At 26.2% G+C, this 25530-nt stretch overlaps 1 protein-coding gene across 5 annotated transcripts in view; it reads left to right on the top strand.

Moving 5' to 3' along the window:
• The window catches only part of LOC111686739, a 362875-nt gene that overhangs the window by 232699 nt on the left and 104646 nt on the right, over positions 1-25530 (top strand). For 4 of the 5 annotated variants that reach the window (XM_046947209.1, XM_046947205.1, XM_046947206.1 and 1 more), the window contains one exon: positions 19605-19765. In XM_046947209.1, coding sequence (XP_046803165.1) covers positions 19625-19765 — 141 coding nt within the window. In that variant the 5' untranslated portion in view covers positions 19605-19624. The remainder of the gene's footprint in view (positions 1-19604; positions 19766-25530) is intronic. The other variant, XM_046947207.1, reaches the window with a different exon arrangement.

Below are 25530 nucleotides of genomic sequence, written 5' to 3'. Positions count from 1 at the left end.
TTTTATGTTATTAAAAAATAATTAATATTTATATGCCTGTATTTCTCGAACATGTATACATATAATTAATATGCATTCTTTTGTTGCTGTGGCGGTGTATTAAATGTTTTTTTTTTTTTTTTATTATTTCTGTATATTTTTTTAATTTTGTTCATTTGTGTTTTAATGTATTTATTTGTGTTCCGTTTTAATTATACTTAATAAGTTATTATGAGTTTAACTAAGAACTAAAGCAACAGAAAAACAATTATAGTATTCTTTTACGCTGTGGTTTGAGACATGCTTGTTGTAATCTAAGCCGTTTTCTCGGTTGTAACTCGCTTTTTATTGTGGATGGGAGTAAGAGACAGTGAGCGTGTGTTTATTATTAAAGAAAAACTAAGAAAAAACGCTTTACGTGTGTTTCGCATTAGATTAAGTATTTATTAAAATATGCAAGAAAAAATATATATCGCTACTACCCACTGAGTTTAAAACACTCACGAGAAAAAGTTTGAACATTTGCTTTAGAAAATGTTATATTAAAGAAATTCTATATGCATATGTAATTTAATTTTTCATAAAAAATATAAATTTTTAGAACAATTTGTATTGGTACACAACATTTTCGAAATTTTTTTATTGAAACATAACATTTTGAACAATTTTTAAATATTTTCTATTGAATCAAAAAATTTTGAAATATTTTCTATTTAAACAGAAAATTTCGAACAATTTTTAACTATTTTTTTTTTTTTTGTTGAATCAAAATCATTTTAAAAGATTTTCTATTGAAACAGGAAATTCCTAAAAATTGTATTTGTATTTTAAAAAAAGAAAATTTTTGAACAAATTTGAAAAATGGGAATATTGAAATTCTTCTATTGAAAGAGAAAAGTTTCGAAAGTATTTTTAAACAGAAATTTACGAAAACTATCTATTGAAACAAAAAATTCCGAGAATTTTTGTATTAAAAAATAAAATTTTGAACAAATTTCTATTGAAAGAGAAAAAATTTTCTATTGAAGGCAAAAAAATTTTGAAAAATATTTCTATTAAAAAGAAAAATTTCGAAAGATTTTTCTTGGAAACTGAAATATCCGAAAGTTGTCTATTCAAACTTAAAATTCGATAAAAATGTCTAATAAAAAATTATTTTTTTTAATTTATTAAAAAAAGAGAATATTAAAAAATTTTTTTGTTGAAAGTGAAAGATATTGAAACATTTTCAATTGAAAGAGGAAAATATTGAAAAGTTTTCTATTGAAACAAAATCATTTCTAAAAATTTTATTTTGAAACAAATTAAAAAAAAATTCTATTGAAACAAAAAATTCCGAAAGAGTTTCTATTAAAAAATTTTTTTGAACAAATTTCTACTGAAATATGAGAATTTGGAAACATTTTCTATTAAAAGGCGAAATAATTGAAATATTTTTCTATTAAATCAAAAAATTCCGAAAGATTTTCTTTTGAAACAGAAAATTGCGAAAATTGTCTATTGAAACAAAAAAGTTCGAGAAATGTTCTATTAAAAAAAAGGTTTGAAAAAGAAAAATTTCGAAAGATTTTCTTTTGAAACAGAAATTTCTGAAAATTTTCTATTAAAACAAAAAATTCCGAAAATTTATTAAAAAAAAATTTATGAAATTTCTATTAAAAGATGTGGATATATAAAAATTTTATATTGAATGATGAGAATATTGAAACATTTTCTATTGAAGGAGGAAAATATTCAAATATTTTGTATTGAAAGAGAAAAATTTCGAAATATTTCCCTTTGAAACAGAAATTTACGAAAATTGCATATTAAAACAGAAAATTTACGAAAATTTTCTATTTAAAAAATAAATTGAAAAACTTTCTTTTGAAACACAAAATTTTTCAAAATTTACTTTGTAAAATTTTTTGAGTGTATTTTTTTTGCTTTATATTGTTCATATAAAATTTATAAGAAATTATGATTTGTATTAAAAAAAGTAAAGATTTAATACATAATAATGAGCGTATAAAGTACGTATGAGGTTTTTTGTTTTACATTAACATTGAAACTATAAATAAAATGCCGCTTATTCTATTAACTTATACCTATTAAAGATAGTACCCAAATAAGTATTTTTCTTATACTAATAATTCATTTCATATTCAAGTATTGTAAAAACCAGCATAACAGTTTTTAAAAGAAACCTTTTGAAAAAATTTACCGTGTAAACCCTTTAAAATTATCTCTACACGTTTATATAAATATTTTGTATCTATTCTCTTTTATATAATTCAGTATACAAAACACCACACAGTGGTGAAAGGTAAAACTGTTGCGCATGTGCATTTGCATTGTTTATTGCAACTAGTTGTTTAACAACAACAACAGCTACAATACTAATAATAATTGTAATGATAATACGAGAGTATATCTGACAAACAACAATGTGAATTATTTACACTTATAGATATTATAGTACTACTACATACATTCAAACACTTGAAGTGGTAATGATGTGTATTTGAACACCACTGACTTGTTATTGTTGTTGTTGCTATTCAAGTCAAGTCTATTAAATAGCAACAATAAAAAAGTGGCAGCAATTGCTGGTAAGTAACCTTTTGTATATTTTCTGCTTTTGCTGCTTTATTTTGCAATCACTTCCTGCGTAACTCACGCGTTGTTTTTACGTTGTTGCCACTATTGTTGTTATTAATGTTGCACGTTCTCGTCAGTTTTAATTAGTGTAACGAATATACCAACAAACAATATACATACTTACTTATTTATCTATGTATGTATGTATTTACTTCACTACGTAGTAAGAGTACGAGTACATGAGCATTACAAATGCACTTTTAACCACTATATTTAAGTTTAAGTGCAATTTTGTTTGAGTTTTTTTATGGTTGCAGTAACTGCTTTTTATTGTTCATTTAATTTCATACAAAATCATGTTTTGTTTATTAGTCAATGTTAAATTAATCAAATTACTCTGGAGAAGGGGGAGCAAAAGCAATGATTTGAAAAATTAGCTTTATGGATTTGTAACTATTGGAACATGGTTATGCACTTTAACATGAATATTAATAAATTTTCTTGATCTGTTCTTTAGTCTTTATAAAAGAGGTCTTTCTTTGCCTTTTCTAATTTCAACATTTTCTTTTAATTTAAAGTCTATATTTTCCATAAATATTACACACAAAACAACTTTTTAATAAAAATAACATTTATGTATTTACAGCCACAAAATTTATTTCTTTTTAAATTGATTTCTATAATTAAATGAGCTTTAAGCAATTTTATAATTGAAAATAAAACTAAACAATTTTAAACAAAAGTTTACAAACACACGCACACAAATAGGAATAAAGTAAAACTCTAGCAGGGGTTTCTATTAAGAAAATTGATTAATTTAAAAAGTTTCTAGAAACATTTTCTATTTCTATGTTTCTGTTTCTAGAATAATAAAAAATTTTCGGCTTAGATAGATTTTTTGTTTCAATCATTTTTTTAATTTTCTTTTCAATAGAAAATCTTTTAAAATTTTTTATTTCAATGCAAAACTTTTATAATGTCTTTTTAATTTAAAATTTTCAAAATATCTCTGTTTCTATTTAAACATTTTTCTGCTTCAATAGAAAAATTTCATAATATTTCTGTATTACTTATTAGAAATTTTTCAAAAGATATTTATTTTTATTTTTACATTTTTCTTTTAATAGAGAGTTTTCAAAATGTTTCTTTTTCAACATAAAATTTCTATAAATTCTTTGTTTTATTAGAAGGTTTTCCAAATTTTCTGTTTTAATAAAAAAATTTTAACATTTTCAAAATTTTTCTTTTTCAATAGAAAATTTTGCAAATTTTGTGTTTCAATAGAAAATTTTGAAAAATTTCTATTTCAATAGAAAATTTAGAAAATTTTCTGTTTCAAAAGAAAATTTAATTTTTTTTTAATAAAAAAATATTCAAAATTTAGTTTCAATAGAAAATTTTCAGAATTTTGTTTCAATAGAAAATTTTCAAAATTTTGTTTCAATGGAAAATTTTCAAAATTTTCAAAATTTTGTTTCAATAGAAAATTTTAAATCTTTTGCTTCTATAGAACATTTTCAAATCTTTTGTTTCTATAGAACATTTTCAAATCTTTTGTTTCAAAATTTTTCAAATTTTTTGTTTCACAAAAAAAATATAATTTTTTTGTTTTAATAAAAAATATTTTTGTCGGTGGCGGACGTTATGACAATTCTTAAAAGTGGCATAATGTCCTTGGACATTGTGACAGAACAAATTAGAGAAAGATATAGGAAAATTTGTTTACAATTAGGAAAGAGAAACTTTTATTCCGAGTATGGTGTATGTTTCATTTTGGATTCCTTAAAAAATTCCTTTTACAAAAAAAAAAATAAAATAATAATTCCTGAAAAATGCTTTAAAAACCTCGAACACCACAATAAAAAGAAAACCCATCTCCCTAACTCTCTCGCAAAGAAAAAACTTCTTTACAAATACACAATTTATGACACATTGGTAGTAAAACGCTGTTCATTCACTACCAGTATTACGCATTATCTTTAGCTATAAAAAAATGGGAAACTATAAAATTATACTTTAAAATCCTTTAGACTTGGACATTCAGATAACTAATGGCTATGACTGAGCAAATTTTTATTTCTTTTTTTTATCTCAAACATAAAACTTTAAAATCCTGTTAAGACTCATTATTACTTATGAAAAGCTTTCAAATCAGAAAAACACCATTATAAAAAGAAAATTCAATATTACATTAAAATGCCAAACAATTATAATGAATCTATTGTTTGTTTGATTGATTTTTCTATTATTTAGGAAAAGAAAAAAACATAAGTGAAAAACATGTTAAAATAGTAAAAAGAATTTGTTAAAGTCAAGATCAGAAAATGATTAGATGGTTTTAGAAAACGAACTTATTTGTTTGTGATCAACGGATTGAAAGAAAATTATTAGAAACCTGTGTACAAGAGCACCTGTGCACTATGGGTAAGAATTAAAAAAAATGCTTTTAATAACAATTTATACAACGATTATTCTATAGACAACTTTGTTAGCGAACAATATTCCATATGATACTTTGTTCAGCAATCAGTTTTTTTGCAAAAAAAAAACTTTGTCAGCGATCAGTTGTCTATACGAACTTTAATAAAAAAATTGTTTTAAGAAAACTTTTTTTACGATCAATTTTTATAGAAAAACTTTTCAAAGATCAACAATTATTTGCAAAACTTTAAAAACGAACTTATTTTTAAAGAAATCATATACAGACGTTTTCAAACGTTTCAAATTATCCAATTATAGCACATTAACACCAACGTGTTCACAATTTTTCAATAACATCCGTTATCAAAATGTTAATAAACTCACTATTGACAAAGGATTGTATAAATTTCGGTAATTATGTAAATTGTGCAGGACTTTAAAAACTCCTTACAAATACAGATATATAACATATTGACCCATAGTTTTCCTTTTGCACAAAATCTCTGAGCCGTGCGTATGTATAAATATAGAAGTGTTATATATATTTTTTCTCTGTGCTACTTCCTGCTGCCATAAATAACAATTTCGCATAATAATGAAGCAATAAAGTGCAGATTTATTTCAACAAATAAAATGTTGATTTATTGCAGTACGCACAGCATGCGTTGTATATATATATCTAAATACATATATTTATTTTGTTCACAGTAAACTACGATTATTTTCGTATTTGTATATTGCACTTTTTAGTTTAATAAATTGCCTCGCACATACATACATACATACACGCACTCATACCTGGACAGGTCAACTAAACTTAATGTTTAAAGTCATCGTTCAAATAGACACTTGCTTTTCTAAAATCTCTACTTTAGTTTAGACTTATGGACCGTAGAAAGAGAGAAGAGTGTTGTTATTGGTCTTGGTCATGTTAAACATTTTGTGTACAGATCACGATGTCTGTCTAGCGTCTAACGTAAGTGGTATATTTATGTGAATTGGTTAAGTTTTGTTGTACTCTATGAATATGTATATATGGATGCAAATAGAAAACAATTGCCACAAAAAAATTTACATCAATGAAAATAAAGAAACAGTTAAGATTTGTTTTATTGTTGTTATAGTTTTGAAAATTTACACTCGAAAAATGTTCATTGTTCAAATGTTCATATTTTATAGAAATTGTTAGTAAAAATCTGTATTTTATGGAGATGTCTAATATCGCTCAGCTTTCAGAGAATATTTAATGAAATTTTTTTCTAAACATTTAAATATCGATCAGTTTTCCAAGGGTAATGTTAGGATCGATCACTTTTTTTTAGAAAACTTAAACGTCGTTCTGGTTTCTATAGTGAACTTAGACATCGATCAGTTTTCTATAAAAAATTAGACATCGATCAATTTTGTATAGAAAAATAGACATCGATCAATTTTTTATAGAAGACTTTAAGATCGATCAGTATTTTATAGACTGCTTAGACATCGACCCGTTTCTTATAGAAAACTTAAAGATCGATCAGTTTTCTATAGAAAACTTAGACATCGATCAGTTTTCTATAGAAAACTTAGACATCGTTCAGTTTTCTATAGAAAACTTAGACATCGATCAGTTTTCTATAGAAAACTTAGACATCGATCAGTTTTCTATAGAAAACTTAGACATCGATCAGTTTTCTATAGAAAACATAGACATCGATCAGTTTTCTATAGAAAACTTAGACATCGATCAGTTTTCTATAGAAAACTTAGACATCGATCAGTTTTCTATAGAAAACTTACACATCGATCAGTTTTCTACAGAAAACTTAGACATCGATCAGTTTTCTTTAGAAAACTTAGACATCGATCAGTTTTCTATAGAAAACATAGACATTGATCAGTTTTCTTAGAAAACTTAAACATCGTTAAATTTTCTATAAAAAACTTAGGCATCGATGAGTTTTCTATTGCAAACTTTAACATCGATTAGTTTTCTATGAAAAACTTTTACATCGATCAGTTTTCTATGGAAAACTTTAACATCGATCAGTTTCCAATTCAAAACTTAGACATCGATCAGTTTTCTATAAAAAACTTAAACAACGCTAAATTTTCTATAAACTTTAACATCGATCAGTTTCCTATTTAAAATTTAGACATTGATCAGTTTTCTATAGCAAACATAAACATTGATCAGTTTTCTATGGAAAACATAGACATCGATCAATTTTTTAAGAAAACTTAAACATCGCTAAATTTTTTATAGAAAACTTAGATATCGATTAGTTTTCTATAGAAAACTTTAACATCGATCCGTTTTCTATAGAAAACTTTAACATCGATCAGTTTTCTATAGCAAACATAGACATTGATCAATTTTCTATAGAAAGCCTTAACATCGATCAATTTTCTATAGAAAGCCTTAACATCGATCAGTTTTCTATAGAAAACTTTAACATCGATCAGTTTTCTATAGAAAACTTTAACATCGATCAGTTTTCTATAGAAAATTTTAACATCGATCAGTTTTATATAGAAAACTTTAACATCGATCAGTTTTCTATAGAAAACTTGAACATCGATCAGTTTTCTGTAGAAAACTTAAACATAGATCAGTTTTCTATGAAAAACTTAAACATCGATCAGTTTTCTATAGAAAACTTTAACAGCGATCAGTTTCCTATTGAAAGCTTAAACGTCGATACATTTTCAATAGATAACTTTAACATTGATCAGTTTTGTATAGAAAATTTAAACATCGATCACTTTTTTGGAAAACCGATCAGTTTTTTATAATATACTTAAATATTGATCAGCTTTTTTATAAAAAACATAATTATCGATCAGTTTTCAATAGAAAACTTTAATATCGATCAATTCTCCAAACAAAATTTTTATACCGATTAGTTTTCTATAGAAAACTTTAACTTCGATCAGTTCTCTACCAGAAAACTTTATTTTTAATATGTTTTAAATGAAAACTGTATTATCGATCATTTTGAATAGAAAACCTATACACCAGTCAGTTTTTATAAAGATTCTGTTTGATTTAAACAAATTATGTGCAATATTCTTTCAAAAGAAAACTTTTGGTTGTTTCGAGTGTAATTTTTTCCCGATTTAAAAAAATCTGCTAAACAGCCAACAGCGCTAAAAGTCACACACAAACAAATGAAATGTAATGTAATAAAACAAAACTGCGCTGACTACAACGTAGTCAAACCAATGAACAAATAAATAGAAAAATTACTGTCTGATATTTAAATGTGGCCTTTGAAAGAAGAAAAAAAAAACAACATACAAAAAATGTGTACGATCACAACTAAACAGCAACAAATCTCTTGCAGAGTTTACAATTTGAAAATCAACAACAAAACACACAGATGTTTGTCTGATGATCACTCTCTAGTTTAAAACTGAAATAAAAAAATAATCTTAAACTAGATCGTTATCTAAAACAGCAACCAAATACTTAAAAATAATATTTTAGAAAACTGCTGAAAAAAGTGTTACTATTTTATAACTATTTTAATTTTTAGAACGTGCACACTCGTTATTAAGATGCAAGGTTGTTTATGGAGATTCCTACTTAAATGTTGTATGTAATCTTCCACAACAACGAGTACGACGACGCGTCGTCTGTTTTTTTTTTGTTGCCTGAAAATTTATAGGTAAAATAAAATTTTCATCTATAAAACTAAAAAAAAAAATTATAAAACCAAATATAAATAATTTGACTTTGGTTTTGTGTGTGAGTGTGTGTGTGTGCATGTGTGTTTTCTCTCATTTGTGTTAACAAATATAATTAAAACAGTTGGTGCGAAAAATTACTTTAACGTTGAAAACTAAACAAAATAAAAATGCAGCAAAAAAATGTATAACCATGTTTAAAGCTATTTTTTTGTTTTGTTGCTACGAATTTTAGCCATAATTTACTGCACGCTACAGCAATGATAACCCAACGAAATTTATGGAAATTGAATTTTGACTAATTAGTTAGTTGTTAGAGAGAAAATATAATAATGAAAACATTAAATTTTAATAGAAATATTAAGATAATTGGCAGTAAATTAAATTATAAATGTCTTATTCATAAATGTTTATCAAAGGTTTATAGAAAAAATTTTGTATGAAAAATTGTTTCATAAACCTTTGATAAAAGTTTATGAAGAAGACCCTAAGTAAATAGCAGTACCTAAAGATTGATCTTTAAAAAATACTTTATAGATCAGTTTTCTATACAAAAAACCTTAACAGCGATCACTTTTTTATAAAAAATGTTCATTACAACGTTCAGTTTTCTATAGGACTTTTAAATATGGATCAGTTTTAATAGAAAATTTAAACTTTGATGTTATATAGAAAATTTGAAACGAAAAAATTTCTAAAGATTTTCTTTTGAAACAAATTTCAAAAAAAATTCTATTGAGACAAAAGATTTCGAAAAAGGTTCTATTAAAAAACAAAATTTTGAACAAATTTCTATTGAAAGATGAGAATTTTGAAACATTTTCTATTAAAAGGCGAAATAATTGAAATATTTTTCTATTAAACCAAAAAAATTCCGAAATTTTTTCTTTTGAAACAGAAAATTGCGAAAATTGTCTATTGAAACAAAAAAGTTCGAGAAATGTTCTATTAAAAAAAAGGTTTGAAAAATTTTTATTGAAAAAGAAAATTTCGAAAAATTTTCTTTTGAAACAGAAATTTCTGAAAATTTTCTATTGAAACAAAAAATTCCGAAAATTTATAAAAAAAAATATGAAATTTCTATTGAAAGATGTGGATATATAAAGATTTTGTATTGAAAGATGAGAATATTGAAACATTTTCTATTGATATAATATTCGAATATTTTGTATTGCAAGAGAAAAATTTCGAAATATTTCCCTTTGAAACAGAAATTTACGAAAATTGCATATTAAAACAGAAATTTTACGAAAATTTTCTATTTAAAAAATAAATTGAAAAATTTTCTATTAAAACTTCGAATGAAATTTTGAATCATTTTTTTTTTTTTTTTTTTTTTTTTTTTTTTTTTGAAACAGAAATTTACAAAAATTGTCTGTTAAAACAAAATATTTCGTTTCAATATTTTATGTTTCTATAAAAAGCTAACCATCTATAAATTTTTTAAAGAAAACTTGAACATCGATCTGTTTTCCTTAGAAAACTTTAAAATCCATCCGTTTTCTTGAAAAAAAATTAACATTGATCAGTTGGCATAAACATCGAGAAGTATTCAATAAAAAAACTTGAAAATCGATCCGTTTACTGTAAAAATTTCAACTTTGATCAGTTTTCTCTAGAAAACTTTAAATGGCGATATTTTTTCTATATAAAATATCAGAATTGATCAGTTAACTTCACAAAAATATCAAAAAGTTTTCTATAAAAAAATTTACCTAAAAAATTCGATAAGTTTTCTACATAAAAATCTTTAACACTGATCAGTTTTATTAAGACATTTTTATCATCGATCTGTTTCATATACAAATAATTTCAATAGAAAAGTTAATAATCTATCAGTAAACAATTCAAAACTTTTAGCACCCATTCGTTTTCTATAAAAATCTGTAATAACGATTAGGTCTCTATAAAAACTTTAACATTGATCAATCGATCAGTTTCCCATAAATTAGATTTCATCGGTAAACTTTATTTTAATAATTTTAATATTGTTTTCTTTAGAAAACTTTGTCTTCGATCAAACGTTATTGTTCAATGTATTAATCATAAGAAGATTAAACGATCAGTTTTATATTAAACTTAAATAGCGATATATAGAAATTTTTAACATCGATCAATTTCATATAGATATAATTTCAATAGAAAAGTTAATAATCGATCAGTTATCAATACAAAACTTTAGCCATAAACAGTTTACTATAAATATCTGTAATATCGATCAGTTTTCTATAAAAACTTTAACCTCGATCAACATTCGATCAGTTTCGAATAGAAAACATTAACGTTGATTAGTTTTTATCAATAAATTCTCTTAATAATTTTAATGTTGTTTTCTATTTAAAACTTTTCCTTTCGATCAAACGTTATTGTACGATCTACTAATCATAAGAAGGATAAAACGATCAGTTTTATATTAAACTTAAATAGCGATATATAGAAATTTTTAACATCGATCAGTTCTATATAGAATTAAACCTATATCAATAGAAGAGTTTATTATCGATCAGTTATGAAAACTAAACTTTTGCACCCATCAATTTACTATAAAGATCTGTAATATCGATCAGTTTTCTATAAACCTCAATCAACTTTCGATCAGTTTTCTATAAAAAAAAATGTTAATATCGATTTGTTTTCATCAATAAATTTTATTTTAATAACATTAACATTGTTTTCTATAGAACATTTTGACTTCGATCAAACGCTATTGTTTGATTTATTGTTCATAAGAAGATTAAACGATCAGTTTTATATAAAACTTAAAAAGCGATCACTTCTATGTAGTTTATATTAACAGTCATATGTTTTGAAAATACTTTTACATCGATTACTTACTGCTTTAGAACTGATCAGTGTATTTTATAAACTCTAGCAAGGTGCATCGAGCATTAATTTTATACAAAAAAAACTTCGGTGTCCTATGGATTGGCAATCAGTTTTGTATAGAATTTCTCCTTGTATATTAACATTTTTCGTAAGAAAATTTAGTAAATAAGAAATTAATAGCAATTTTTTCTAAGAGAATGTCATAATATCGCTGGGTTGGATTTATCCACAGATACCTATTCATACAGTGGTTTTTCTTTGAATTTATGTTTATTTCACACTTTTCACTTTATATACAATTTGGGATCCTAGTTTTCTACAATTTTATAAAAGACTTCTGAAAAATAAAATAGTGAAAAAATTTACGCTTATTGCATATGTAAATTAAATTTGCATGTTTTAATAATATTTTCATTTCTTTATTTAAAGTCAGAGTACATGGTCGTCGTATGGTATATATGGACAGGACAGTCTGTAGTTTTCATAAGTTTCAACAGTTTTAAAATCATTTTAAAAATTATTAAACTTTTTCAATCGATTTGCTGTTTCTCTTAACTTTTTTTAAAAAACCCCTAGTTTTCATATAAGCATTGCCGTGGTAATACTTTTCATTGAATACATTACTTTTTAGACTTAAATAATTTATTTAGCTTGTGTTTTGTAATTATTTTGATTTTTTTTCTTTTCTGTGCAAATTTACGCACGCATGCGTTAATTACAGGGAAAATATTGTTTTTAATATCCCACGCCTGATTTTCAAATTAACACCTAGGAAAGAAAAACTTTCAAATTACTCTTGCGGCTAACTAGTTGTTAAAATCAACCACTTGAAAAAAATTCATAGAAAAAAAAAAAAACATAAAAAAATTGTTAATTATTGAAGTGCTACAAATAAAAGATTTTAAAATTAAGACATAAATCATGTGTTTAAATAGGCAAATAAAAAATATTTTACAAGGAAACTTCTCACTTATTATTAGAAGGAAGTATTTTTTTTTTCCTAAACTAGTATCTCTAAAGTTCAAAGTAGTCTTTATTGTGATCTTATGTGAGGTCTGTTTATCTTAAAAATAGTCTGTATTCTCAAATTCCCAGCATTTGTTTTATAAAAATTTTTCCCATATAAACCATTAACAAGAAAAACCAAAAAAAAAAAAATTAACAACAATAATTAACCTTCTAGCTAAATCTACTAATTTGTTAATTATAGTGCTGAACGTAGTAAAAAAACATATGTAACAACTGCCTTTTGATAGCTTTTAAATAACGAAAGAAAAAAAAACAAAAGACAGTTTAAAACAATTTAGTTTTCATACACACATATTAGGAAACCATATTTTGTTTCATTTTTGATTTATTTTTGCCAACGGCTATAATAATTGCAATTTAATAAATTCTAATAACACATGATTATAAAAAAAGACAAAATGATTGAAGTTACATCCTCAACACACAAACTAAACAAGATTTTGCTATAGTCGTTTGTTGATAATTTCTTAATTTACTATGTGACGTCTTGTCCATAAAAAAAGTTTCATCAATTATTGTATTATTTATGAATATTCATTAAAATAAATGTAAAAATAAGTAATTATATTTAGAAACTCTGGTACATGATTGAAGATACCACAAAAAAAAAATCAGCTACAAAACTGAAACGACCATGACTTGTTGCAACAGACATGTGTCAATGAATATTGAAACGCACCTTAATAATTTTTTGTCTCATCATCCAAGAGGCAATGTAAAAACCAACTAAAAGGCGTATCAATAAAAGGAAAATTTTAACATCGATCTGTAGAAAAACTTTAACGTTGATCAGTTCTTTATAGAAAACATTAAAATCGATAAGCCTTTTTATACCAACTTTTTTCAACGATCAGTTTTCATTTGAAAAGCTTAACATATATTGTTTATTTTATTAAAAACTTAACTTCGACCAGTTTTTTTTTATAGAAATATTGTCTCTTTGATCAATTTTCTACAAACAACTTATATATCGATTAATTTTTATAGAAAACTTATGTATTAATAGGTTTTCTATAGAAAATCTAGGCGTTCATAAGTTTTCTATATAGAAAACTTAAGCGTTAATAAGTTTTTTATATAGAAAACTTAAGCATTGATAAGTTTTCTATGAAAATCTTTTGTATCGATCAGAATTCTATTAAAAACTTCAACATCGATCAGTAACATAAGCATTGATAAGTTTTCAATGGAAATCTTTAGCGTCGATCAATATTCTATCGAAAACTTCAATATCGATCAGTAAACTTAAGCATTGATAAGTTTTATAAGTAAATCTTTAGCATCGATCAGTATTCTATTGAAAACTTTAACATCGATCAGTAACATAAGCATTGATAAGTTTTCTATTGGGAACTTTAACATCGGTAACACTATACGACAGAAAAAAAAACTGGGAAAGGATACTATTATTTCTGAAAATGGATCCGATTAGAATAAGAATTTGTGTTTGAAATTTAGCGAACAACATAAAATCTTTAGATACAGATAAAAATTGGTTTTTCGTACGTTTAAGATCTTTTAAGCCTTAATGACTTGAAACCGATAACACCTTCCTCCAAATTTTATGACGATCGATCCATATTTAACCCTATCACCCATATAAAGCATCTTTGGAAATTGTATATGCTTTCCTATAAGCAAAAAAGGCCCACTTTGAAAAACATTGAAAATTTAAAGAAGAATTCCTTTGGACAATTTTTGCTAGGATCAATAGGTTAAAAGTTACACTCGTTTCAATAAAACCCTATATGACAAAATGTCCAACTTTGACCTCTTCTAACTCCGGCAGTTCTTGACCGATAGAGCTGAAAATTTGAGTGTTCCAATATCCAATATTAGTACTAACGTTTGTGCAAATTTCGTCAAAATCGATTTTTTCATTTGGGTCACTTGACATTAAATTCCCAATATGTTTGCCGATAAAATGCACACATATTTCTACAAGTTATTTAAACATCATATATGTCGTCTTAAAGGCCTTAGCTTCTCCTTTATAAATCCTTTGAGAAACATAACATTGGTGGAGATTATTCTACGTTACTGACTTCTAAGTGATTAAATGTACGAACACTCGGATTTATACACGTATCTCAAGTTTTGGAGGTGTTAGGCAAATTTATTGTCCCTTCCCGGTTTTTTTAATTTTCGTTTATTTTCTCTCACTGTGTTATTTATTAAAAAAACCTAACCTAGATCAGTTTAATAAAGGAAACTTTAACATCAATATAATCTATATAAAACGATAGCATCGATCAGTTTTTAACTTTATCTTCAATCAGTTTTCCTTAGAAATCTGTAGAGTCGATCAGTGAGATTATTTTTTTTCCTATAAAAAACATTTCCTAACTGCGAAACATACGAAATTTTTTTTTGCTATATACAGTAGGACCTCGATTAACCGTTATTCAATTATCCGATAACAACAACTATCCGGGATAGAAAAAGAAAATTTTTTGGATCAGTTGATTTTTTCTGCATCGTTTAACCGTTTAACCGACTTTCACTTTCAAGGTCCCACTGTAGTATATCTTAAAATATTAAGCAAAACTAAATTCCCCTTCGTTCTCGCACTGTCTAATAAATAGTCAAAATAAGATAAAATATTACGCAAAAATTATTTACACAATTTTTAGTCGTCTGAGTTTATTTAGTTAAGAAATTAACATTAATTTATGAATATTTTATACAAATGTTAAAGACACCTATGGCAACAGTCTGTCTATGGATTTATAACAAAAACGTTAATAAAACAAAACTAACAGCAATAAGCAAAGAGGTCACCTAACAGAACTTAAAATATAACTCACTCAACATAATTTTTTTTTAATGGACATAAATTCAATCACAAAAATTTAATTTTATTAACAGGAAAACGAGCTTAAACAAACTAAATAACAAATTTATTATTTCTAATTAAAAAAAAAGGTTCATAAAATTAAAACATTGATCTAAATACCAAAATGAAACTCCAAACAAAAAGTGTCCATTAAACTAAATATATTCAAAAGAAAAGAAAAATAAATCTTGGGAATTTTAAAGTCATCATCAGTCAAAGACACCACCAACCATCATCAGCACCAGCCAGTCAACTAACCAGCCAGACGACCAAAAACTCAAGAGTGCATGTTAGTTAAATCAGTCTAAACTTAAAAAACATTAAACGCAATTTATTATGTGGCATGCGTCGGTGCAGCACTTGTTTTGCAAATTGCACTTAAAAATGCATTTATTACACTCTTGTCGACGAGTACAAACAAATTTACACACTCACATACATCCATCCATACAAACAATTCAGAATCTTTACTTGGTTGTTTAGTTCCTTGGTTCGTTAATTTCTTTGTATGATTGCCTATATAATATGTTTGTCTGTCTGCGGACTTATGCTTTCTTAGCTCTGGTGATTGTGACGGTGGTAAAAGATCATCACCATGCACAACAATACTGCACTTGAGTTGATTTTTCTCCTAAAAGCCAGAAAATAAGTAGAAGGTTTGATGACGGTCGCGTTGTTGCGTTTTCTTTTTTTTATTTAATATTCATTCCTGTGATCGTAACTTTTCAATGATTGTTTGTAATTTGAGGCCTCAGTATGTGATTTTTCATTTCTCATTTGGTTTTTTATTTATTTTATATGGGGTACTTGTAGGTATTAAACATGTTGTATGTTTTTCGTTTTATTTTTTCACAAATCACACGGGAAGAATTTTTTTATAGAAAACTTGCATTCCATGGGATCAGTTTTCTATAGAAAACTTTATCATCGATCAGTTTTCTGTAGAAAACTTTATCATCGATCAGATTTCTATAGATAGCTTTATCATTGATCAGTTTTCTATAGAAAACATTATCAGCGATCAGTTTTCTTTAGAAAACTTTATCAGCGATTAGTTTTCTATAGAAAACTTTATCATCGATCAGTTTTCTATAGAAAACTTTATCATCGATCAGTTTTCTATAGAAAACTTTATCATCGATCAGTTTTCTATAGAACACTTTATCATCGATCAGTTTTCTATAGAACACTTTATCATCGATCAGTTTTCTATAGAACACTTTATCATTGAACAGATTTCTATAAAAAACTTTATCATCGATCAGTTTTCTATAAAAAACTTTATCAACTATCAGTTTTCTATAGAAAGCATCGATCAGTTTTCTATAGAAAACTTTATCATCGATCAGTTTTCTATACAAGACTTTATCATCGATCAGTTTTCTATACAAAACTTTATCATCGATCAGTTTTCTATAGAAAACATTATCGATCAATCGTCTATAAGGAAACATTACCATCAGTTTTTAACAGAAAACTTAAACATTAATCAGTTTTCTATAAAAAAGACTCTGCTTTTAAGCTGTTTTTTAAAAAAACTTTAATATGTTCATGAAATATAAATTTCACAATTTTCTCCCAGTGCTAAAAATTTCAAAGCCATTCTCTTCTAACAATAGTCGTCAATAAATGGAGCTGTAAAATTTAGTATTATATTTTTTATTTATTTTATTCTTCTTTCTTATTTTTAACATCCTTTATTTAAAATTTAATTCTTAACTATTTCATTTTTATTTCTTTTCAATTTTATTTGTTTATGGTGGCCTTTCATTTCTAGACCTGGTCTATAATATGTCCGTTTACTTTTCGCCTTTTCTGTTTTACCATACGCATAATTAAAATGAATCAAATTGCAATGCAACACAATTATTTAGTCAACAACATGCACACGATACATACATAAACAACCTACCACTTGCAACATGAACATTGAGAGGAATAGAATGTAAATAAAAAATTCAAGCGGAGCAATAAATTTAATGCAAATGCATACATACGTATAAAAGAAGACACCACATCATTTTTTCGACTGAGGTCATTTTATTAAACTCTAAGTTTAAGTTTACTTTACAATTTATTGAAATTCTCATGACTTTTTTAATCTCTGGTGTTAACTGGTATGTGAACAATCGATCCTTATACATTTTTCTGTCTCTCTCTATAGGTTTAGGTATGTTTCAATTTATTTTCAATTATTCCATGATCTTTTCTATTACATGTTGATTAATTATCTGTTGCAAATGTGTATTTGTGTTTGTACTATTCTAGAGTTTGTTTGCTAAAGCAGAAGTTCATTTTAACTTATCTTAAAATTACCGACACGTCCTTTCGTATGCATATGTTTGGGACCATGTTAACAACAATGTTGGAGTGGGTAGTAAGACATTGTTTTTGATTTTTGGTGTTTCTGATTCATTAATGTGAGTTTTATGAGAATTATTATGGGAATTAAATAACGATCGTCTTTTTTTCTGAAAAATGTGTTATTGGTCGTTCATTTCATTTTCGATAAGTTTTCTATTCAAGACTTTGTCTTCGATGGAATTTCTATGGACAATTTTGCCATTGACCTCCGATAGTTAAGTGTTCTAGTCTTGTGGACTGGTGGTACCTGTGGTGGGTTCGATTCCCATTTAAGGTACTTATTAAGGAGCGCAAAAACTTTAATATTGATCAGTTTTCTTCAGAAAGCTTTAATATTGATCAATTTTCTACAGGAAACTTAAACAGCGATCAGTTTTCTTTAAAAAAAATAAACAACGATCTGTTTTATATAAAAAACTTAAACAACGATCAGTTTACCATAGACAACGTTAACATCGATCGGTTTTAAATAGAAAACTTTAACAATGATCAGTTTTCTTAGACACCAAACTTTGTTCTATAGAAATGATCTGTTTTCTATAGGAAACTTAAATACCGATTACTTTTCTATAGAAAAATAATAGTTTCCGAAATCGATTCGTTTTTTAACTTAATCTACTTATTAAAGAAAACATTTAAAATCGATCAGTTTTCTATAGAAACGTTTAACGTCAATAAGTTATCTTGACGAAATTTCTAACAACGGAAATTTTAAACTCAATCAGATTTCTTTAAAAAATATTTACATCATTCAGCTAAACTATCATTATTTGGTTTTATGTACAAAACTTGGTCAATCTCCATAGAAAGCAGTTTTTTAAAGAAAACATCAGCGATCAGTTTTTTTAAAGAAAACATTATCAACGATATTTTTTTTAAAGAAAACATTAACACCGAATGGTTTTCTAAAGAAAACCTTAACACCGAATGGTTTTGTATATAAAACTTTAACATCGATTAGTTTTCTATGCAAAATTTTATCATCGGACATTTTCCTACAGAAACATTTATCATAGATCAATTTCAAATAGATCAGTTTTCTTTAAAAAAAATTTCTGTGCAGAACATAGTCAACCAAAAATTTCTTAACAATACCATTAACATCGATATAATTCCATTAAGAAAATTAGTTAAAAAATACTCTGTATCCTGAAAGCTTGAAATTGCTAACTTTTCTGTATGATTAATGTTTGTACCCATAAATGTATGTGTAAGTTAATATGTCTTGAAGAGAAAAAAACTCTGTAAATGAAAATTATTGTATGAATTTATTTGAATGTGTATTTTATGTTTGCATATCAATTACTAGACATTTAAATGCAATTAAATTGCAATGTAATGCAAAACGTAACAAGTATTTAAATATAATTCAAAATGTATAAACGACTGATATTTTTGTACGAGTATGTCGGTATATAAACGTTCGTCTGTCCGCCTGTCTGTCCATTCGATAAGTACTACCACAATTTAAATACAAATTAAACAAAACTTACATATGTGGAAAAACTATATGGCATAAAAGATTTTTGTATGAATATTTTTATTTCGTTTAACACTCCATACACCAAAAACGTGTAAACACCACATGACATCGAACACGCGCGTGCGCAAATGAAAAAAAAAAAGTTATATTTCAAACTACGTATGCATATTTAATATAAACTAATATGCCTGCATTAAAACTGCATATGTTTGCTTGCAATAAGTTAAGTTTAAGAGTGAGAGAAGGTGAGGAGCAAAACAAAAAAATAATTCTTAGAAAACAGATTAAATTACAATTTCCGTGATTTTTATTATACATTTAAAAAGATTTATAATGAACTTAACCGAAATTAGAATACATATCTTTAGATTTTATAAAATAATAAAAATATTTCCTTCTTTTATTATAAATTTTCAGCAGCGTAAGCTGTCACCGACATGGGCAGTGAGCACTACTGCTTGAGGTGGAACAATCATCAATCCAACCTGTTAGGGGTGTTTAGTCAATTACTACAGGACGAGAGTCTGGTGGACGTCACATTAGCTTGTTCAGAGGGCGCTCCCATCAGAGCCCATAAGGTAAGTTTTCCTTGTAGTTTATTTTACTATACATACATATATATTAGTATTTGTGTTTGTTGTTATTGTTAATAGAATTGTGTATGTGAAAAACAAAAACTAAAAAAAGAAACTTGTCATATTAACACTTTGTCACTTTTAACTGGCGTCACATAATGATGTTGATGACAAGGTCAATTTTGTCATACTATTGTGTTTTTTTTACAATTTTGTATAACGTCTACAAAAAACAGTTGATTTTTTTGCAGTTAGTTATTGTCTATTTTTACTTGGTTGCAATGATTGTGTTTATCATGCTGCTGTTTTTTTTATAAATCGTGTTTTGTCAATTGAAATTATGACAGCTTCAAAGCAATTCTTGTTAAATTAAGCGTAAAATTCTCGTAAAACCGTCTGTGTTGTTTTTTTCCTGTCGATCTAAAATGGACATAGTATTCTTGTAAATATATATGACTTTCGAGTCTCAAAAGAACCCTATATTAAAAGAAACAAATATATGTGCTTTAAGCTAAATTCTAGAGATTTCCATAATCTTTTTCATTGATCAGTTTTTTATAGCAAACTTCATTATTGAGCACTTTTTATAAAATAACTTCTAGATAACTTTAACATCGATCAGTTTTATGAGAATTATTATGAGAATTAAATAACGATCGTTTTTTTTTCTGATAAGTTTGTTATTGATCATTCATTTTATTTTCGATAACTTCTCTACTCAAGTCTTTGTCTTCGATCGAATTTCTATGGAAAGTTTTTTTATTGTACTCCGATAGGTGAGTGTTCTAGTCTGGTGGCCCTTACGTGGTGGGTTCGATACTCATCTGAGGTATTTGTAAAGAAGTGCACAACAGGCCCGATAGAGTGAATTTCTTCGGATTTGATGTACCTTTATACTAACTTGTTATCGATAATTTTTTAATTCAAAATTCCAGCTTCGACTGGTGTTCTAAACATAGACACTTCATCATCTCTCAGTTTTCTATAGTAAATTTTATTATTGATCAGTTTCTATGAAACACTACTCTAACACCAGATCATTTTAACATCGTTCAATTTTATATAAATAACTTTAACATTGATTAATTTCCTATATAAAGCTTTATCATCGATTAGTTTCCTACAGAAAGCTTTATCATCGATTAGTTTTCTATAGAAAACTTTATCAACAATCAGTTTTCTATAGAAAACTTTATCCTCGATCAGTTTTATATATAAAACTTTATCATCGATTAGTTTTCTACAGAAGACTATATAATCGGTAAATTTTCTATAGAAAATTATAGAAGTTATCTATAAAAAAAGTTGTCATCGATCAGTTTTCTGTAGAAAACTTTATCATCGATCAGTTTTTTATAAAAAAAATTTGTTATCGATCAGTTTTCTATAGAAGACATTATCATCGATCAGTTTTCTATAGACGACTTTAGCATCGATAAGTTTTCTATAGAAAACTTTATCATAGATCAGTTTTCTAAAAAAAAATTCTATCATCGATCAGTTTTCTAAAGAAAACTCTATCATCGATTAGTTTTTTATAGAAAACTTTACCATCCATCAGTTTTCGAAAGAAAAATTTTATCATCGATCAATTTGCTATAGAAGAAAGGTCAATAAATATATTTTCTTTTCGATAATTTTTTTATTTATATAAATCCCTATTAGCTCTAAACCATTCGATTGCAACCTATGGCTGTCTAGGCGGTTGTAGTTTTTTCTGTCGCAGTAACAATAGTAATAGTAGCGGACCCCAACAAAATCACAATGTCATTTCATTGCGTCTGTTTTAGTAGTACATTTTTTTACAATATTACTTTTTTCATAGATTTTATTTGAGTCTAATGTTTTTAAATTTAATGTGCTAAACATAGAAAAAATAATAAAGTTATTTACTTTTATATATGGTTAATATGACTATATGGATGAATATATGTATGCACATATATTATATATTTTATTTCTATGGTGTTGGTATGAAATTTAAAATGTCGATAGAAACAACTTGACTCAAAAGTTATCTTCTTGATGCAAATATTATGTTTGTAACTCTATTCCTATTGGGTCTCTTATACTATTTTCCCCTACTCTTACCGGTATATTTATATTTATTTCTACAATACATATATATTTTTTTCTTAAAAGAAAACAAAAAAATAATATAGAAAAAAATCATTTATAAAGCAGCGCCAAAGCAGACTTGTCAACTAGTAAATTGATCAATTATTATGCGTTTAAAAATGCAACTTGTTCTACGTCTTGGAAAGATATAGTCAGAGACTGAGACCTTATATGTGAGTATGTATGTGAACGACTGTATTCGCGGCAGTGTGTATGTAATGCAGTGCAGCGCATTGAATGAAGTCTTTAGTATGTAATTTTTTTTTCATTCCATTCATATATAGTGGTTTTACACATGCCGTTTTGTTTTTCTATAATCATATAATGCACAGTGGGAGGGAGAAAAAATTTTAACCATTATAATTAAAAAAGATTTTCTTTTGTTCGTAACTAAAAATTTGTTGAGATTTTCATATTTTTTAATGAGGAATTTTAATTTAGTTTAAAGCAATTTCAGTTTTGTTCCACTGTATCTCGAATATATTTTTTTATTTGAATTTTTTTTTATAGCTGTTCACTGTTAATATGTTGTTTACGATACAAGACAGTAAATTGAATTATTTATATGCTGTTTTAATATGAGGCGGCTTTTTATTTAAAGTTGCATATTTCAGTTCGCTTGTTAATTTTTTTTTTTCATTTCTTTTCTTTATTTTGTCTCAATATTTATTTTTCATACATATTTTATGGTTGTTAAACATGTAAATAATATAAGACCGGAATAATTGTCAGAATAAAAAACCAATAACGTTAGATTTTTTTTACCTAATAAAATGAATTATTAGAAATTTAACGAAGAATAGGGAGAAATATCAAATAAACATTAAAGTTCCTGATCTCTTAAATAGATGACCGAAAAAAACACTTTTCTATCAATACATCAACACCCACTCTTTACTTAATAAGAACATCAGCATTCGGATAACAAACAATTCTAAAACTAAAACAAGCCCGCAGTTAATTTTTTTGTCCTTAAATCATAATTTTTGAAAGGATTCGAGTCTTAAAAAGACCATATATTAAGTGAAACAAATATCTGGGATTTAAGCTAAATTCTACAGTTTTCCATGAACTTCAGTATTGATCAGTTTTCTACTGAATACTTTATCACCGAAAAGTTTTCTATAATAAACATTATAATTAATCAATTTTCTATATAAAACTTTATCATCGATCAGTTTTTTATAGAAAACTTTATCATCGATCAGTTTTTTATAGAAAATTTTATCGTCGATCAGTTTGCTATAAAAATCTTAACATTGATAATTTTTCTACGGAAAATTTTAACAGACATCAAGTTTCTATAGAAATCTTTAAGTGATCAACGATATGTTAAATGAAACAAATATCTGGGATTAAAGTTAAAGTCTAGAGATTTCCATTAGCTTCATCATTGATCAGTTTTCTAGAGTAAACTTCATTATTGATCAGTTTTCTGCAGAAAAATTCATTATTGATCAGTTTTCTGCAGAAAACTTTATCATCGATCAGTTTTCCACAGAAAATTTTATTATCGATCAGTTTTCTATAGAAAACTTAATATCAATCAATTTTTTATAGCAAACATTTTATGATCGATCAGTTTCTATATAAAACTTTATTATTGATCCTTTTTCCATAGAAGACTTTATCATCGATCAGTTTGCTATAAAAATCTTCAATATCGATCAGTTTTCAATAGAAAATTTTAACATACATCAACTATCTATAGAAATCTTTAAGTAATCAGCGTTCACTTTTTCGAATAATTAAATTTGTATATAAAACTTTAATTCTTCGATGTTTTTCGTAAATTCTCTTTTTAGAAGATTTGTTTAGAATATATTTTGCTAAAGTGCTAAAAACATTTGTTATTACATTGTTTTACTTCTAAACAGTGTCATTTGTCATAATAAAAAGAAATAACAACAAATCTACCTAAACTTAAAAACCTTATCCTCTAACCCACTACAACTTAAACTAGTTAAAAAATCCTTTGCCACAAAATATAGTTTTCCCATATTCAACCATTTTTTGCAAACCCCTTACATTCACACAATTATTCAAAACTGACCAAAGTCCTTTTTTAATGCCATCATCATGCATCAAAACTTGCTGTAGTTTTTATTCCCTCATACGATGAGTTCATTTCATTTTTTGCTATTATTTTTTTTTCTCCCAATAATGCCTTAGGTTGCAGGAACATTTATGCATTCGAGAGTAACAGAAAAAAGTGATAACAATTTAGTCGTTTTTTTTTGTGCTGTGTTGCGTTATAACTCCTCTAGTGGTGTAAATGACTAACTGACTTTATAACCATGGCCTAAAGACACAAACCCAATAACAGAAAATGAGTAATAAAAAAATTCATTGAACAAACCAAAGGATTTTTTTTCACACGCACACACACACACATACACATCAAATAAACATGTTAGAGTATAATATTATACTGAAAATTCCCTTTCGACTTTTTCTAAATGTCTCAAATTAAGTTAGACAACACACAGATACAAATACTATCGTTTTAACTAGTATGTATTAGCTGAGGCGTAAGAAAAATCTTACAGGCAAAAAACTATAGCAATTTTTTTTACCAGCAGGATATATGAAACTAAATAGTTTAGAGCAGCTTACACTTTGTGCCCAATACTCGTGCTCACATGGTAAATTACACTTAAAGGATAAAAAAATACACAAAAAAAATAACATTCAGCATCGGCAGGCTGTGACAAGTGTTAGAATGTTTTGTTTTTCTTTTTGTTAAAAATAGCCTTAAGTTGTTTCATCAACACTCTTGATGATAGAAATATTGCTAAATGGAAAACTAAACCAGTTTTTTATACAGAATTTTTTTCTTAAAATTTCCATTTAACTTTCATTGCTATTCCATTTTTTATTCATTCATTATTTACACATGATATTGATGACATTGTAACTTGTGTTTTTCTACCAAAGAAAAAAATGCAATTTTTTCTAATAGGATCCAAAAAACAACTGCTACTGGTCATAATGTTGTTAATTGTCAATTCAAGCGTTTGTTGTAATCAATTTAGTTTATTCAAACCAAACCATCCACCCCACCTTCCTCAAAAGGTCTTTTCTCTACATTCTTTGAATTTTTTTTCGCCTTGATCTTTTGTACATCAAATGTGTGTGCAAGTTTTTGTGTTTGTGTATTTATTGAGACCTGTCCAAGAAAAATAAAATGGAAAAATACAGTAATTGACAGTTTTATTTTTGTCTCTATGATTGTTTTTCCTTTTCCTCTATAGACAAGACTTTTCTTGCTGTTTATTTTTTAATTTTTTTTTGTGTTTTATTTACTCAGTAGGTGGCTGATGTTTGACAACTTGTCTCGTTTTATGTTGTTTGTTTTGTTGTTCCTGTTGTCGTATGTATCTTATGTTGTTGATCAGTTAAACTCATTAAACTCTTTGATATGCAGTGCTGGGAAGGAATATATTCAATAAATTTTCGTTTAAAAACCCAAATGTTAAAAAATTTCATTAATTTTTTTGAGAATTTTCCTAGACATTCGTTCGTTTTTATTAAAATTTCAATTCTAGTTCAGTTCTAGTTAAGATCTAGTTCAGTTCTAGTTCAGTTCTAGTTCAGTTCTAGTTCAGTTCTAGTTCAGTTCTAGTTCAGTTCTAGTTCAGTTCTAGTTC

This window comes from Lucilia cuprina, chromosome 3 (genome assembly GCF_022045245.1).
Source record: "Lucilia cuprina isolate Lc7/37 chromosome 3, ASM2204524v1, whole genome shotgun sequence".
NCBI lineage: Eukaryota > Metazoa > Arthropoda > Insecta > Diptera > Calliphoridae > Lucilia > Lucilia cuprina.
The sequence above is the reverse complement of the archived record's forward strand: the minus strand, read 5'-3'. Positions and strand labels throughout refer to the sequence as shown.